Source organism: Mandrillus leucophaeus, unplaced genomic scaffold (assembly GCF_000951045.1).
Source record: "Mandrillus leucophaeus isolate KB7577 unplaced genomic scaffold, Mleu.le_1.0 Scaffold318, whole genome shotgun sequence".
NCBI classification, from domain to species: Eukaryota; Metazoa; Chordata; class Mammalia; order Primates; family Cercopithecidae; genus Mandrillus; species Mandrillus leucophaeus.
The window spans coordinates 2,365,812-2,381,176 of NW_012103343.1; the positions used below are offsets into that span (position 1 = coordinate 2,365,812).

A 15,365-nucleotide genomic window follows, 5' to 3' on the forward strand; every position below is an offset into this window, starting at 1 on the left:
TCGATCTCCTGACCTCGTGATCCGCCCGTCTCGGCCTCCCAAAGTGCTGGGATTACAGGCTTGAGCCACCGCGCCCGGCCTCTTTCATTATTTAGAAAGAAAAAGATAAAGTAAGTGTAAATGTGTTATAGGCAAAATATAGTGAAAACCCGTGTGTATTCACATCTTTAGCCATATATTCCTATAGAGCTGCACTCTGCACGCTTCAGAATATGAGAGAAGCAAGTTTGTGGCACTGAGAAGGGAGTTCTAGACATGTTTTGGGCAATGACCACATCATTGGAATAAATATTTCTTCTCCTAAGGTAACTATGTTGAAGGGAATAACATTTACTTAGATAATTTTCAGAATGCTTGTGAAAATAACATTATATGTCTTAAGATAAAACACCAAGGAAAGAAAGTTTAGGATTAATAACAGAAAACCACATGGCAGTGGTTTGCTACCACAAGAGCATTTTGTGAAATGGTTAAAAAAGAACAAGGGGTGTTTAATTGGGGAAAGCAGGGGGTCACAAAAGGAGTATCTGCTGTCCATGTTTTGGACAGTAAGGCCATTGTTCAACATCTGGTCTGGACTTAGGAAGCTGTTCTGCCCCAGAGGAGCAGGGTGGCCCCCCTGTCATTACAGTTTGGCTGGGAATACAGACAGGATATACCCCAGACATACACTCTTCAGAGGGAAATCAGAAAACTTTGGCACCACACGAAGAGAAAAGTCATTCCACAGGTAAGTGTTAGCACATCTCAACTTTCTTTTCTCTTCTCTTCTTTTCTTTTCTTTCAGAAAGAGTGTTGCTCTGTGGCCCAGGGTGGAGTGCACTGGAGCAAACACAACTCACTGCGGCCTGGAACACCTGGGCTCTAGCGATCCTCCCACCTCAGCTTCCTGAGTAGCTGGGACCACAGACATGCACCACTGCACCTGCCTAATTTTTTTTAACTTTTTGTAGAGATAAGATCTCACCGTGTTGCCCAGGCTGGCCTCAAACTCCTGGGCTCCAGCAATCCTCCTGCCTTGGCCTCCCAAAGTGCTGGGATTACAGACATGAGTCACCATGCCCGGCTCACATCTCAACTTTCAATAGAAGGATTGAAATGCCTTTCCCACCACCTTCATCTGCTTTTATGAACTCATTTTACCAAAATAAGAACCTCCCAGGAATGAATCCAAGACAGGGTCACTGCCATCGGCACTGATAAAGCTGGCTGAATTTAGGTTAATGGCAACTGGATGATGTGAAGTTCATGGGGTCTCAGTTCAGTCATTCTCTTCTGTACTTAGAGCAAGGACTCCTGAAGCAGAAGTCACCATGGAAACAATCTCTCTCCCAACATCTACTATTTAAATGTTTCATCACATCAGTTTTTATGGAAAATTTTGGCCTTAAATTGGAAAGCCATTTGGGGTTCTTGGAACAGGACTAGGAAAAGAATAAGATGACTTCAGTCCAAATGGACTCATGTTTGAGAAGACTCAGCCAGTTCAACTCAGGTGGAAAATTACCCCCAACCAAGAACAGTTATTAGTAAATTTCAGATTTTTTTGCATATTTTATTCATTCATAAAATATTTACTCAGTCCCTATTTTCTTCTAGGCACTGTGGGTATACCGTGGCAAGGAAAACAGGCAACATCTTACGCTCAAAAAGCATAAAGTGTGGAAGGAGAGGTAAGTATTAAAATCCATAATAATCTATGTCACGCTGGGACTTTAATTCAGAAAAATAAAGAGACTGAGCCAGTTAACGTTTGGAGCTGCAGCATAAAGTTCTGGATTTAGAAGGAGGCTTGGAGAGATGTGTGAAAACTGAACTTACAAGGAAGGGGAAGTTATGAGTAAGCCAAAGAATGTTATCTGTAGAGGGACGAGAATAAAACAAAAAAAGAGAAGCAGAGGCACAATGGAAGAAAGAGACCATATAGCCATGAGGGCCAGGGAAAGCAGCTACTGCCTAGAGTTTCTGTCAACATACAGGCTTACAATAAATCCCGTTTTCCCCTAAAGTAACCCAAGGGAATTCCTTGTCTCTTGCAATCAAAAGCCCCTCCCCCACTTGTGTAAACGTTCAGCAGTAACAAATATAGAATATCAGAACTGTCCATGATACTTTGACATAAATAGAAGCAGCGAGGTGCTGACTTGAGTGAGACAAGGACAGCTATACCCCAAAGAACATCCACAGGCTCAGATGGCACAGGAGGAAGAAAGAGGAAACGAGGCAGCACCAGAACAAAGGACCAGTCTCTCAGTCATTCCAGGCTAAAGTGTGCTGCAAGTTCTACACTTTATGTGATCTGGAGTTGGTTGTTTATATCATTTTATTTATGTGAAACATAAAATTTAATTACATAGGTCTCATATAATATGGGTTTGATTAGTCTCAACAAGTCATTTTCTTGCTGTTTCTTAAAGTGCCAAACTGAAAAACCTTCCAAGGATACCTGGGCTGGATGGGTCCTGACATTCACAGCCAGGACTGCAAAGCCCAAGGAGGGTAAGCAGCACCTATGGCAGAATGTTATTTGAATAAGGTTTATATCTACTTGGCCGTTCTACTTGTTACATTGTCACTGTTGTAGACATAGTGGCACATTTAATTACCCTAAGTTTAATAAAGCACTTCTCTTTGCCAATGAATGGATAGAATTTGTATGTATCAGCACATGGCTGTGTGCTTAAGCCTCCGTCATTTCTAGGAAACTGCTTTTGCACTGCTAAAAGACAGATATAGGTTGGAAGATGACTTGAAACTGCTTTTAGGCTTTCAAAAAACACAGAGAAAAGCAAATTTCTGCTTCTGAATGAATACTGACATATGTGGCTTATTTTCAACTAGGAAGAATTTCACAGCCTGTGTATCTGTGACAATTTTTCTCTTTAGCTGTTTAGGAAATAACACAGCTGAGTAGACCAGAGTGATAGAAACTCAGTATCAGGGGAAAACAATTTTTAAAAATCATACAAGAAATGCAAAGAGAAGCAACCCAATGAATTATGCAAACCAGCTTTGCCAATTTTTCATAAATTTAAAGGTTCAAGTGCAGTCAACTCCTTACTATGCAATACGTGGCCTGCAGCATGGGCTATGGATGCAGAGAGCTCCAAATCAGCAGAAGTCCCAGGCAGCGAACAGTTACCAACTCAGTGATACCATGCCCTTGGTGCAGCCCAAGAGAAGGGCATCGCTGAGCTGTTTTCAAAGCACGGCCACAGGGAACACCTCTGCCCTTCTATGATGGGATGTTCTCTTCAGCTGAGGTAGGCAGAATGGTGTGGCTGCCAAAGTAAATAAGTAGTGAATAGGAGAATCAAATCAACCATCAAAACATCAGGCACATTAGGCTCCCTTTCTGGATAAGCTCTTTCAAGAAAATTAAAAAATAAAATAAAAGCACTGTAAATAACCCAGAGTGAAAGACATGCCTCTAGCTCATTTAGTGGAGAGCTCATTTAGCTCTCATTTATGAGAGCTAAAATGGCAGAGAAGAAAGAAAGGGGAAGAAAGACTGAAAGTGAATAAAATGGAAATGAATACTTGCAAGGTCTTAAAAAAAACAGTATTTAACCAACCGTTTGGTTCTCCATTAACACAGTAAGATGTAACACTCTTTACTAGGGAAGCCATCTGAATTAGGGTGACCAATTATTGTGGTTGCTGGGGATCTCAGTGTTTCTGGGATGAGACTATCCCTGCTAAACCTTGAAAATCCTGAGCAAACGGTGGGTCGCCCTACTTTTTACAGAAGATGCAGTGCTCTTCAAGTCCTACCTGGAGGAAATGAAGCATATTTCATTTATTTCTTTTCAATTCTTTTTGGAGGGAAGATATATAAAGACACTGGGTAAGTCTTCCTTAATGACTATAAAATACATATTTTCTAGCACGTTGGGGAGAATCTCATTAAAACTAACGTATATTGTCTGATTTTTTTAATCTAGGAAGCAGCTATTGAATATTTTTAATAAAAAGTATATAAAATGTAGAAACTAATTTTGAAGTTTAATTTTAACTTTTTTTTTTGGAGATAGGGTCTCACTCCCACACCCAGGCTGGAGTGCAGTGGCGTAATCTCCGATCACTGCAGCCTCTATCTCTGGAGCTCGGGTGATTCTCGCACCTCAGCCTCCTGAGTAACTGGGACTACAGGTATGCACCACCACACCCAGCTAATTTTTTGTAGTTTTTGGTAGGGATGGGTTTTCCCCATGTTGCCCAGGCTAATATCGAACTCCTGGGCTCAAGTGATCCACCTGCCTCAGCTTCCCAAAGTGCTGGGATTACAGGCATAAGCCACTGTGCCTGAACTTCACTTTTTAAAGTTGGTTCATTACTGAATATTAGCTAGACAGGGGACTAAATGTACCAAAACTCTCCCATGCATATAATAATAATTATAATTATATGCATTGCTTTACATTTATTTGTTGTACATAGATAAAACTGCATGTCGGGCATTTTTCTTATTTCTAAGTGGTAAAAAGAAATAATATGGGTGAGCATACTTTTATTTCCTTGTTATTGTAAAATAACCCTGAAACTGACACCAAAAAAAAAAAAAAGGCAGCACTTTGGGAGGCCAAGGCACGAGGATCAGTTGCGCCCAGGGGTTCAAGACTAGCCCAGGCAACAGGGCAAAACCCTGTTTCTACAAAAAATCAAAAAATCAGCTGGGCTTAGTGGTGCATTCCTATGGACTCTTACTGGGGAGGCTGAGGTGAAAGAATTGCTTGAGCTGGGGAGGTCACGATTGCACCACCGCACTCCGGCCTGAACAACAGAGCGAGACCCTGTCTCAACAAAACAAACCACGCACAAAAAAAAAGGACTGGCAAGTACTTTTCAGTAAAATAAAGCGGCTGAATGGTACAACATGTAATGCTAATTATAAAAATAATCAACCAATGTTTCTTTCATATCAAAACTCCATTCTTTACATTATTAAAGCTTTTGAGATTCTGAGTACTTAACTCACTGCTCAACTAATGATGGGAAATTAGACTCCGAGTTGAAGGGCTTTTAAAAGATCTATGATGGGTGCAGCGGCTCACACCTGTAATCCCAGCACTTTGGGAGAACAAGGTGGGCAGGTCACCTGAGGTCAAGAGTTCGAGACTATCTCTTCTTTTAAAAAATACAAAAATTAGCTGGGCGTGGTGGCACATGCCTGTAGTCCCAGCTACTTGGGAGGCTGAGGCAGGAGAATCACTTGAACCCAGAAGGCGGAGGCTGCAGTGAGCTCAGATCGCACCACTGCACTCCAGCCGGGGTGCCAATAGTACTGGGCTCTAGCAGTTAGTCCCAGGCAGTTTCCACTTTAATGAGCTAAACAGGAAAGATCATCATAATTTTTACCAGTAATTAGTGAGGGTAAAATGAGGGCAAAAAAATATGTAAGTTTGATTCTTTTGACTTCCTCTCTCTTGATAATTTGTGACACTTGTTGTGAACCCAAACATGTTTTTCTCCCCACACCCCTCCATCCTGTCCACTTGTATTCTTCAAACATTACACCATCTACCAACATTAGTGCCTACAGAAAAGGCATCCCATGCTTTTGTTAAAGTCAGATTAATTGGATGTGTTAGATCATAGCAGTGGTGGGAATGAACTACCCCTAACTTGATATACCCAAGTCCAGTGGCTGAAATCCCTGGAAAAGGTGTAGTCCCCTTTGGGCTGAGAGAAACTGGATCCCATGTGGTCTTGTTTCATGAAGCAGACATCTGAAATTGATTACCTTCCTTTTCAAAAGCAGTGTTAGGACTTAAACTGTGGACATCCAGGGGCTGTGAATAATGAATGCACCAATGAGGAGAGCACTTCAAATAGACAGGTAAATCCACACGATTCTAAATAATTCAAATAAAATGACTGGAAGAGGGTAGTGGAAAATTACTACTGTGAGAGCAATCTGATCAAGGATAACTGGGCACTATCATTCGCTCCAGAATTCTTGTGTTTCATAGGATAAATCTGAGTCCTTTCAGCAGTGGAAAATAAAGGGTGACAGAAGAGAGCTACCATGGTTACTGTAACGTTAGAGGTTTGCAAGACTCTACTGAGGAGATGAGTTCCCTTCTCCCAGGAAGATCGATCAATGTCATTTTACACACACAAAAACATTACACAGCTCAAACTGCCACAGGGTCAGCTCTTGGGAAACACAAGCCAGATTGTAACTAAGTAGGATTAAAGGATTACATTTCATTTATATGTTCAATTGTCTCTCTCAGCTTTTCTTCTTATTACCATAGTACTGGGGACGTTTATACTTGGCCTTCTTAAAAAATATACTATTCTCAACTTATCTGAAGAGAAAAAGAATACCAATACTTGGTAGAAGCAAAAAGAAATAAAAACAATATAGTGTATAGATGTGTAATGGCAATATAAAATCAGCCTGGTCATATTAAAAAAAAAATGAGATGGGTTTGCCAGTCCTGTTCCCATAGGCCCCCTTTTGTCTGCATCCCATCTTTTCTTCTGCGAATTCCGAATGGGCAATGAGAGGAAAGTCCCCCCTCTTCCAAAGTACAACTATCCAGGAGCCCATTTTCCCCACTCATCTTATTGTCCATGACAGATTTTAAATGGTCACAAATTCCTTGACATTTCCTCATGCAGATGAAGACTTATATTCCCTCTCCTTGAATTTAGGCAGCCTCTGTGACTTTTTTTTTTTTTTTAAGAGACAAGTCTCATTCTGTCGGGTGGAGTGCAGTGGCATAATCCTGGCTCACTGCAGCTCCAATCCCTGGGTTCAAGCAATTCTCCCACCTCAGCCTACCAAGTAGCTAGGACTATGCCCAGCTAATTTTTTAAAATTTCCTTTCAGAGACAGGGTCTCAGTATGTCTCCCAGGTTGAAGGGCAGTGGCACAATCACAGCTCAGTGCAGCGTTGAACTCGCGGGCTCAGGTGATCCTCCTGCTTCAACCTCCTGAGTAGCTGGGACTACAGGCACTCACCACTGCACCCTGCTCTTTGTGACTATTTTGAAAAACAGAATGCTGTGGAAATGATGCGGTCTGGTATCTATGCCCAGGCCATAAGAGATTGGAATCTTTGCTCTTGGAGCCTGGAGCTGCCATGTAAGAAGCCTGTATCCAAAAAGAGCTGGCGGAGCCCAGCCTTCAGTCATTCCTGCTAAGGTACCAGGTCAGCTGCCAGCTGAATACCACGAGTGGCCATTGTTTGAAGTCACTAAGTTTTGGTGGTTATTTTATTGCATAGTAATAGATAACCACAGCTTGGTCCTAGAACAAGGGGGTAACTTCAGTTTGCTGGCTAAATCAGGCCTCTCATGCCTCTATGAAGTTTGATTGGAACACAGCTACACCCATTTCTTTACACACTGTCTATGTTTGCTTTCCTGCTCAAGAACAGAGATGAGGATTTTTGCAAAGCGGTCTGTGTAGCCCACAAAGCCTAAGATATTACTATCTGGCCCTTTACTTAAAAAGTTTACTGATCTCTCTGATCTATCTCCTAGAAAAAGCCTTACCCAATACTTTTCTTGTCTTTTTTGTTTGAGACGGAGTCTTGCTCCGTCGCCCAGGCTGGAGTGCAGTGGCATCGTCTCAGCTCACTGCAACCTCCGCCTCCCAGGTTCAAGCAATTCTGCCTCAGCCTCCTGAGTAGCTGGGATTACAGGTGCGTGCCACCATGCCCAGCTAATTTCTGTATTTTTAGTAGAGAGGGGGTTTCACTGTGTTGGTCAAGCTTGTCTCAAACTCCTGACCTTGTGATTCACCCGCCTCGTCCTCCCAAAGTGCTGGGATTACAGGCATGAGCTACTGCACCCGGCCAAAACCCATATTTTTCTTTCCAGGAGAATATATAACTGACATGTTGCCGTTCATCATCTAGTCTTGCTAGACTAGGAGAAAGAGATCTTAAGCTGACTTTCACCCAGGCATATAACCTTTGAAAAGCCAGTTCTCTTGGTCTCAGTTCCATCATTTGTAAAATGAGGAGATTGGACTAAGTCAATCTTTCCCTAGACATGTTCCACTGGACCCATAGGATACTCAATGGAAAAGTAGATCTGTAGTCACAATTTTAGGGGAAGCTCTGCATACTATTTGTCCTATTGGAGATATAAAACACACATTGGCATATTCAGGGTTCCGTAGTGAAGAAACCAGACTACCTTTGTTCACATAAGTGTTTTCTCAAACATTTTTGGTATCAGGATTATTTTCCCATAACGCTTACTGATATCACATGGGACCCATATTATAAATAATATAGTCTAGGAAATGCTATACTGGGTGCTCTTTAAAGTCTCTTTTTGCTTCAATAGTCCCTGGAGCTAGGATTAATTCTTCTGGCTACAGAGTTAACTTTTTTCAGTGCTCTTACAGACTTCCCTTCCCAAAAACTGTTGCCTTTCATTTCTTAGTAATGTGATACTCTGCCAATGTAATTTGCTGACTTTTCAGACTGGAGATACGGTGGCCAATTAAGTAAGTTGCAAATTCTCCTAAAGGAATTAAAACGACACAGTGATCACCAGTCTTTGGATGACAATTATAATTACGGTCTTGCAGTAAAACAGGGGCTAATGCAGGCACTTTTTAAGGTTACTACTGGTTTTTATAATCCAAAGATTTCTTCCCACATGCCAAAATAGAGGATATGATTCCTTCTCAGCATTACTACCATCTGGACAGTATCAATTGAATATGTTTAATAAAGTAAACAGTGTTTAGAAAATGTTAAGTACAAGGTAACCTCATCCATCCAGACTGCCTGTTTAAAATTCCAAGTTATCTTACCAACTACATAAAAAGAGAAAGTGTTTATCCTACTGAGATAATGGTAAGGCAAGTCTGTCTTTCCAGTAATGGAGCTGTTTGAAATCTCTGACCTGGATACAAGTCCTAAGGTAGTTCATTGTATTACTTGCTTTTACAGATGCATATATCTTTTCTTGGTTCCAGCTATTTCAGATGTAACAAACCATATTACATGTACAACTACTCAATGATCAACCCTCTCAGCAGCTAAAATCCCTCAAATTTAATAGGTCACAAGAATTTTCTCTAGTAATTATTAGAATAAATGTTAATAAACGTATTTTCATAAAAATAAAATTTCTCCAATATATCTCTGGCATTTCTAATTCCATTTAGGTGTCTGCTTCCCAGAAGACCAAACTGATACAATTATCCTTATAAGATTGTTCCAAAAATTGGAAATAATAACGTAGTTCTTGGCTTTTGATAGCTAGACAACAAAGATTATCTTCCTTCAACTGTGAAACATTAAAAGGTCAGGGCTGGACAATACATTCTCCTGTATTGTTCAGTGCTTTAATCATACATTCCACTGTATAATTGGGCTTCATTAGCAGGCAGCGTGAAGTTAAACTTCTTAACAGAGCATGCCATGCTCCAAGCTATCAAATTATCTTCGGGGTAGGTAACCAGGTACATTTGTGTATGGGTGGATGGGTTACAGAGTAGGAAATTGTCTTTGGAGCCAGATAGATCTAGAATAGATTGAATCCTAATTTGCTATGTCACCTTAGGGAAATCGTTTAATCTCTGTTTTCAGTTGCCTAAACTATAAAATGGGGATAATATGGCCGATCTCACTAGGTAACTGTGAAGATTAGAGATAGTCTGTGTAAAGCATCTAGCACACTGTCTGGCCCATTGTAAGCATCGAATGAAAGGATGTATTATTACTCTTATTGTCTGACCATCCTTTCATTCATTCACTCATTCCACAAATATATATTATGGGTCTACTATGATAGGGAACTGACATACAACAGTGAGCCAGAGAGGCACAGGTTCTTACAGAGTCTACTGGACCGGACATGACATCACGCAAAATGTATCCAGTAATTATAATAAGAAAACTTAGATGGTGCTTCTTATGTGCCTGGCACTGTTCTAACAGCTTTACCACGTATTCATTCACTCAATCCTTACACCAATCCCATGAGATAGGTACTTGCCCAAGATTACATAACGAGTCACTGTGGATTCAAAACCCAAATATCTGGCTCCAGAGTCTGTGCTTTTACAGGTTATGCTGTGTTGCCTCTCTAAACATTTGAATCAGATTTCATGCTTCCATAGAGCTTAAACAATCTTACACAACTATATAAAACAATCTAATGAATCCATTGAGTAAGAAGGACAGTTATTTCCTTTACATAGACACAGAAATAGTAAGTCAGTGGAAAAAGTGGAGAGACTGGCCACTGGGGACCCAGTGCCATGTGATAGCAGTTCCCTCTCCCACCCCAGCCCGCCATTGCTCACCTTCCAACCTAGCAGCTGTTTTCTGGCAATGGCACCAGAAGAAGAGTTGCTATAATTTCGTTTTTCATCTCACTCAGCCCTGACTCTTTCATCTACTATAACCACAGGGCCTCTCTAGTTCCAATCAATTCTTGACCTTCAGTGTTATAATCTTTTATGCCTGCTGGAATTTTCTTGCAGAAAAGTTAAAGGAAGGTAAAATAGGTATGTTTTCTTTTGTTCTCTTCTTAAGCATATCCACATGACTGGAGGCTGAATGCTAAATGGTTTGCTGCATGTTTGCAAAGCCAACAAGGTAGCAGTGAGGAGAGCAGACCCCGGACACTAAGATCATATCTTATTACAAGGCAAACACCATCCACATCTGGATGCTTGAATACAAGCAACATAACAGCAGCAGTTTGTTCCAAGAAATCTTTTAGATGACAACATACCATCATCACCATCATTTTAGAATGAAAACGACAACATGAAAAAAAAAAAACAAAAAAAACACCCTCTTCTAACAAGTCAAGAATGATGAAGACAAAAAATGATCATACTTACTGGGGGACATTGTGCAAGTTTATCAGCTGCCACCAGTTGAACATTCAAGTGTTTACTTTGTGACTTTCCTCTAGATTTAATCAACCGCTGTAAAACCTGATAGAAGAAGACATGAACCTCAGGTATTGTAGATGAGTTAAAAGAAAATCAAATAAGCCAGGATCTTTTTAATGGTCTGCTTGGCCCTGAGCATTATAAGAGAGGAAATGCAGTGTGAGAAATCATATATTTAAACCTGTAATGATGTCATCTGCTTACATTGGCTCTCAGTTCCATGGATTTGATATGTTCATCCTATTCCAACTCTGAGTGAAGTCTCAGTAGGAGCCTGAGTTCCCACCCTAGATTTTCCCCAGAGATTTCAAAGAGAGCCCTGCAAAAATGGAGGAAGTGGACTGTACCAGGTCATTTATGTTAAGTAATACTTTAATATTATTCAGTTGAATAATGTTTTAGCTCACTATCTCCATGTCAGATAAATGTCAGAGTCATTTACATCTTTGGTTATTTTTGTCTCCAATTATTAATGGGACATTTCAGTTTAATTTTAAAATAATCAGACTATTCTGTGATTAGGGATCCAAGCAAAACATTTGTATTGGTATATTGCTACATGTAAACCAGTGATATATCTATGTCTTTTGGCTACCGCTGTTAACTGCATTTGGCCATATACTGCCATCTCCCATGGCCCTTCCCCTGCAGTGTTAATCTATGAGCTCTATAATACCACAGGACATAGGGTCTGGGAACTCCTGTTCTTGCACTTAAGGACACGACAGTGTCACGGGCAGTGGGAAGGGCTGAACTCTCCTGCACTGCAGTGAAGTGCTGGAATCCCCAGCAGTAATTTCAATTCACTCTACTGATTCTCAAAAGGCCCTAGTTTGCTCAGGATTCCCAAGTCCACTGCACCAAAGCAGTGTCTGCACAGGTAGATGGAAGGATAGGATCTCAGAAAATTTGGAGGAGAGTACAGCTTCTTTAGACATTCTCCGCCCATGAGAGGAGACTGCCATGCTGGTTGGCAGTTGAATTTGTATTTAGGCACCAAAATACACTAGGAGGCACAGAGAAGAAACTGATTATTAAGATGGTATTTCCCAAGGGCATCCATTTCACATTAACTTTTTAAGAACAATATCCTGTTTTAAAAATGAAAGAACATCCAAATCAAAGGAAACTAATTTGGGGCTATTTCACTTTTATTTTTATCTCCCACAGTGCCATAAAGATACAAAGCAAATTTCCCATTGTGCTTACCATGGAATAACTACATTCTTTCAAGAACTCAACCTAAGCACAAATCAGGGTCTATAATACTTCCATAGGAGATGTTTAAACAGTGATATTCTATTTTATATATGATCAATATAGATACCTTTTTTGATAAATATAGATGTACTCTCTCAACTAGGTACAGAGTATGGGTGACACAGGAATCAACAGTATCCAAGAAATTTACCAATATAGTATGATAAGCCAGAGTCTACACTTTTCCACATCTGTCTTAATGTTTTGTTTTTATTAAACACTTGCATAACTGTCTGGTTTGGGATCTACAATAGTAGCTTTTAGAAGAAATGAACTATTATATTCTCCACTATCTGAAAATTCATAGAATCTGTACACTGTGGAAAGATTTTAAATGTGCTTATTAATAATCAGCAAGATGTTCTCCTTGTCCACTAACAAAAAATCACAGAGCAAAGCACATTTTTAAAAGACGCACTTCTAACCTTTAAGACAGAAAGGAGCTAATTACCTTTGGAGATGAGACTTTTACGTGAACAATAATTGGTGCTAAGGAAGTCTTTATAAGTTGTGCTGGGTGATTGATGGTGTCTGCATCAAGAACGACCAGTTGCAAAGATCTTGCCAACTCAAAGATTCTTTCAATTTCACTTTGTACTTCCGCTAAAAGGAAAAATAATAAATAGATCCTGGTTATTGTTATGAATTAGTTCTTACATTAGAAAGATATAGTATATTTTCAGATATGTTGGTCTACATTACAAAATAAAATATTTTAAATTTTCACAGATGGCTCTCAGACTTCTTCTAGTCAACATAATATTTAGCTGTTTATATACCTACGACAATTCTTTTATGTTGTTTTTGATTGTTGTTTTGTTCTAAAAAACTTTAATGTTAGCCATAGAAGCTGAAACCACATTGAGAAAACAACTGAAATATATGTGCAAAGCAACATCACATGGAAAGCAAATTACACTGAAATATTTCTATCAACAAAGTATATACTAATACTTTGTGGACATGCTTAAAAAAAAAAAAACCCACAACTCATCTGTTTTGACTGATATGCACATTTTTGTACCACTGGTTAACTGCTCTGAATCTATCCTTAAAGCTAATCATATTACTAAGTCTAGTTAGATTTAAGTATGAGAGCCAGTGTACTTGCTCTAAGGCATAATTAGCTTCAGTATTAAGAACAAAAAGTAAGGCCAATTATATTAAAATGCTGCAATGCATCTAGATGCAAATCTCTCTGGCTGGCTATAATAGCCAAGTGACCCAAATCTGTGCATGAGTCTAGTCAAATGAAAAATCTACTCTTTTCAAATGTCTGAAGCAATACAGTTTTTTTTTTGTTTTTTTGTTTTTTGTTTTTTGTTTTTTGTTTTTAAGGAAAACAGATAATCAATATAGGACATGGCTTTCTGAAATATAAAAAAAAATTTTATATATAGTTTATAAATTACCTGACTTATTGGATCATGCCCAAAGTCTGAATTATACTTGATTTTCAGAGAAATTAATTTGTTTTCATTTTTGAGATACGGTTTTACTCTGTTGCCTAGGCTGGAGTGCAGTGGCATGATCTTGGCTCACTGTAACCTCTACCTCCCAATTCATGTGATTCTTATACCTCAGCCTCCCACATAACTGGGATTATAGGCACACACCACCATGCCCAGCTAACTTTTGCATTATTAGTAGAGGCAAGGTTTAGCCATATTGGCCAGGCTGGTCTTGAACTCTCGAACTCCTGATCTCAAGTGATGCACCCACCTTGGTCTCCCAAAGTGCTGGGACTACAGGCATGAGCCACTGTGCCCAGCTGATTTTGTTTTTTTATTTTTATTTTTTGGCTATAGATTTGACCAAACAATGCTGTAATTTGGTCCAAAGTACATAGAGTACACAAAACTATCTAATTTAAATTATTATTATTAATTTTTAGAGACAGGGTCTCACTCTGTGGCCCATGCTGGAGTGCAGTGGTACAGTCAAGGCTCACTGCAGCCTCAACTTTCTGGGCTCAAGTGATCCTCCCACCTCAGCTTGAAGAGTAGCTGGGACTACAGGTGGACATCACTGTGCCTGGCTAAATTTTTTGTTTTTTGTAGAGACAGGGTCTCACTAAGTTTCCCAGGTTGGCCTTGAACTCTGAAGTCCAAGCAATCCTCCTGCCTTGGCTTCCTGAAGTGTTGGCATCACAGGTGTAAGCCACTGTACCCGGCCTTAGATGATCCTAAAGATGGCCTAGGGAAAAGGTAATGTTGCTGTAACTACCCTCACTGAAAAGTGTTTGTGATTTGCTTTGCTTATTTAGTGTAAATTCAAGCTCACATTGCCCACCGAAAAATTCTCCCTTCCTTAACCAAAAGGATTGACAAGGTATGCAGGGTCAGGAATCCTCAAGACTATTATGAAAATCTATTTTCTCATGTTTTGCCTGATTGCATAAAATTCTTATTTCCCATAGAATCACTGAAGTTTAAGGCATGATCTGTATTAAAAAGGATGCATTTGAAGAGTCAACATATCACTTTTCAAGTTATCTAATACCAATGGCCTGAAAGACTTCACATTGCTTGGAAAGGGGACTAGCTTTCAGGATATTAATGAAAACAAAGTGGGCTTATTTGTCAAATTCTTCTGAAATCATATTCTACATTTGTTAGTAATGTAACATATTTGTCCCCTTTTTTCTCACACGTCAGAAAGTTTTAAAAGAAATGTTTCTTCAGAAGGAAGTTTGGAAAATAAAGTCAATTTTTACTGTAGTAAATTTCAGCCTCAGGATGTCAGGGTATGTTTTCCATTTGCTGTTTTCATTAAACTGTCACTGGCTTATGGGAGCTCCTGGCTAGGACTATATGTGAGCAAGCCTATGTTTTCTTAAGCCTCAAATATGAATACAATATTTTCGGAAGCAGCAAAAAGACATTGACGCGAACTGGACTGCCCTGGTACAAATAACCCTCAAGGCACTCTGAGTTTCTGTGTAAGTGACTCAGAAATACCTGAACCTTATTTACTCTGCACCAGCGGTGAGGTTAAGTGTGGTTTCTGCCAGGAGCAAGGGCAGCGATACCTACTGCTTAACCAACACAAAACTCTTAGGCCATGGGCACTTGGGCAGAAGAAGGGAGGTGCTTGGGCAGAACAAGCCAGGAGGGATGCTGGAGAAGGCCACATTAAATACTGGGGTGAGCCCAATGTTTGGATAATACGTATACAGAATGTAAATAAATACATTTTATCTGTGAGGCACATTTATCTA

At 39.8% G+C, this 15,365-nt stretch overlaps 1 protein-coding gene across 1 annotated transcript in view; it reads right to left on the reverse strand.

The window, feature by feature from the left end:
- CACNB4 (calcium channel, voltage-dependent, beta 4 subunit) overlaps positions 1 to 15,365 on the reverse strand; it is a 160,886-nt gene that overhangs the window by 9,471 nt on the left and 136,050 nt on the right. Inside the window, exons 10-11 of the mRNA XM_011987850.1 lie at positions 12,597 to 12,748; positions 10,832 to 10,927 (exon numbers count right to left, since the gene is read on the reverse strand). Coding sequence (XP_011843240.1) covers positions 10,832 to 10,927; positions 12,597 to 12,748 — 248 coding nt within the window. The remainder of the gene's footprint in view (positions 1 to 10,831; positions 10,928 to 12,596; positions 12,749 to 15,365) is intronic.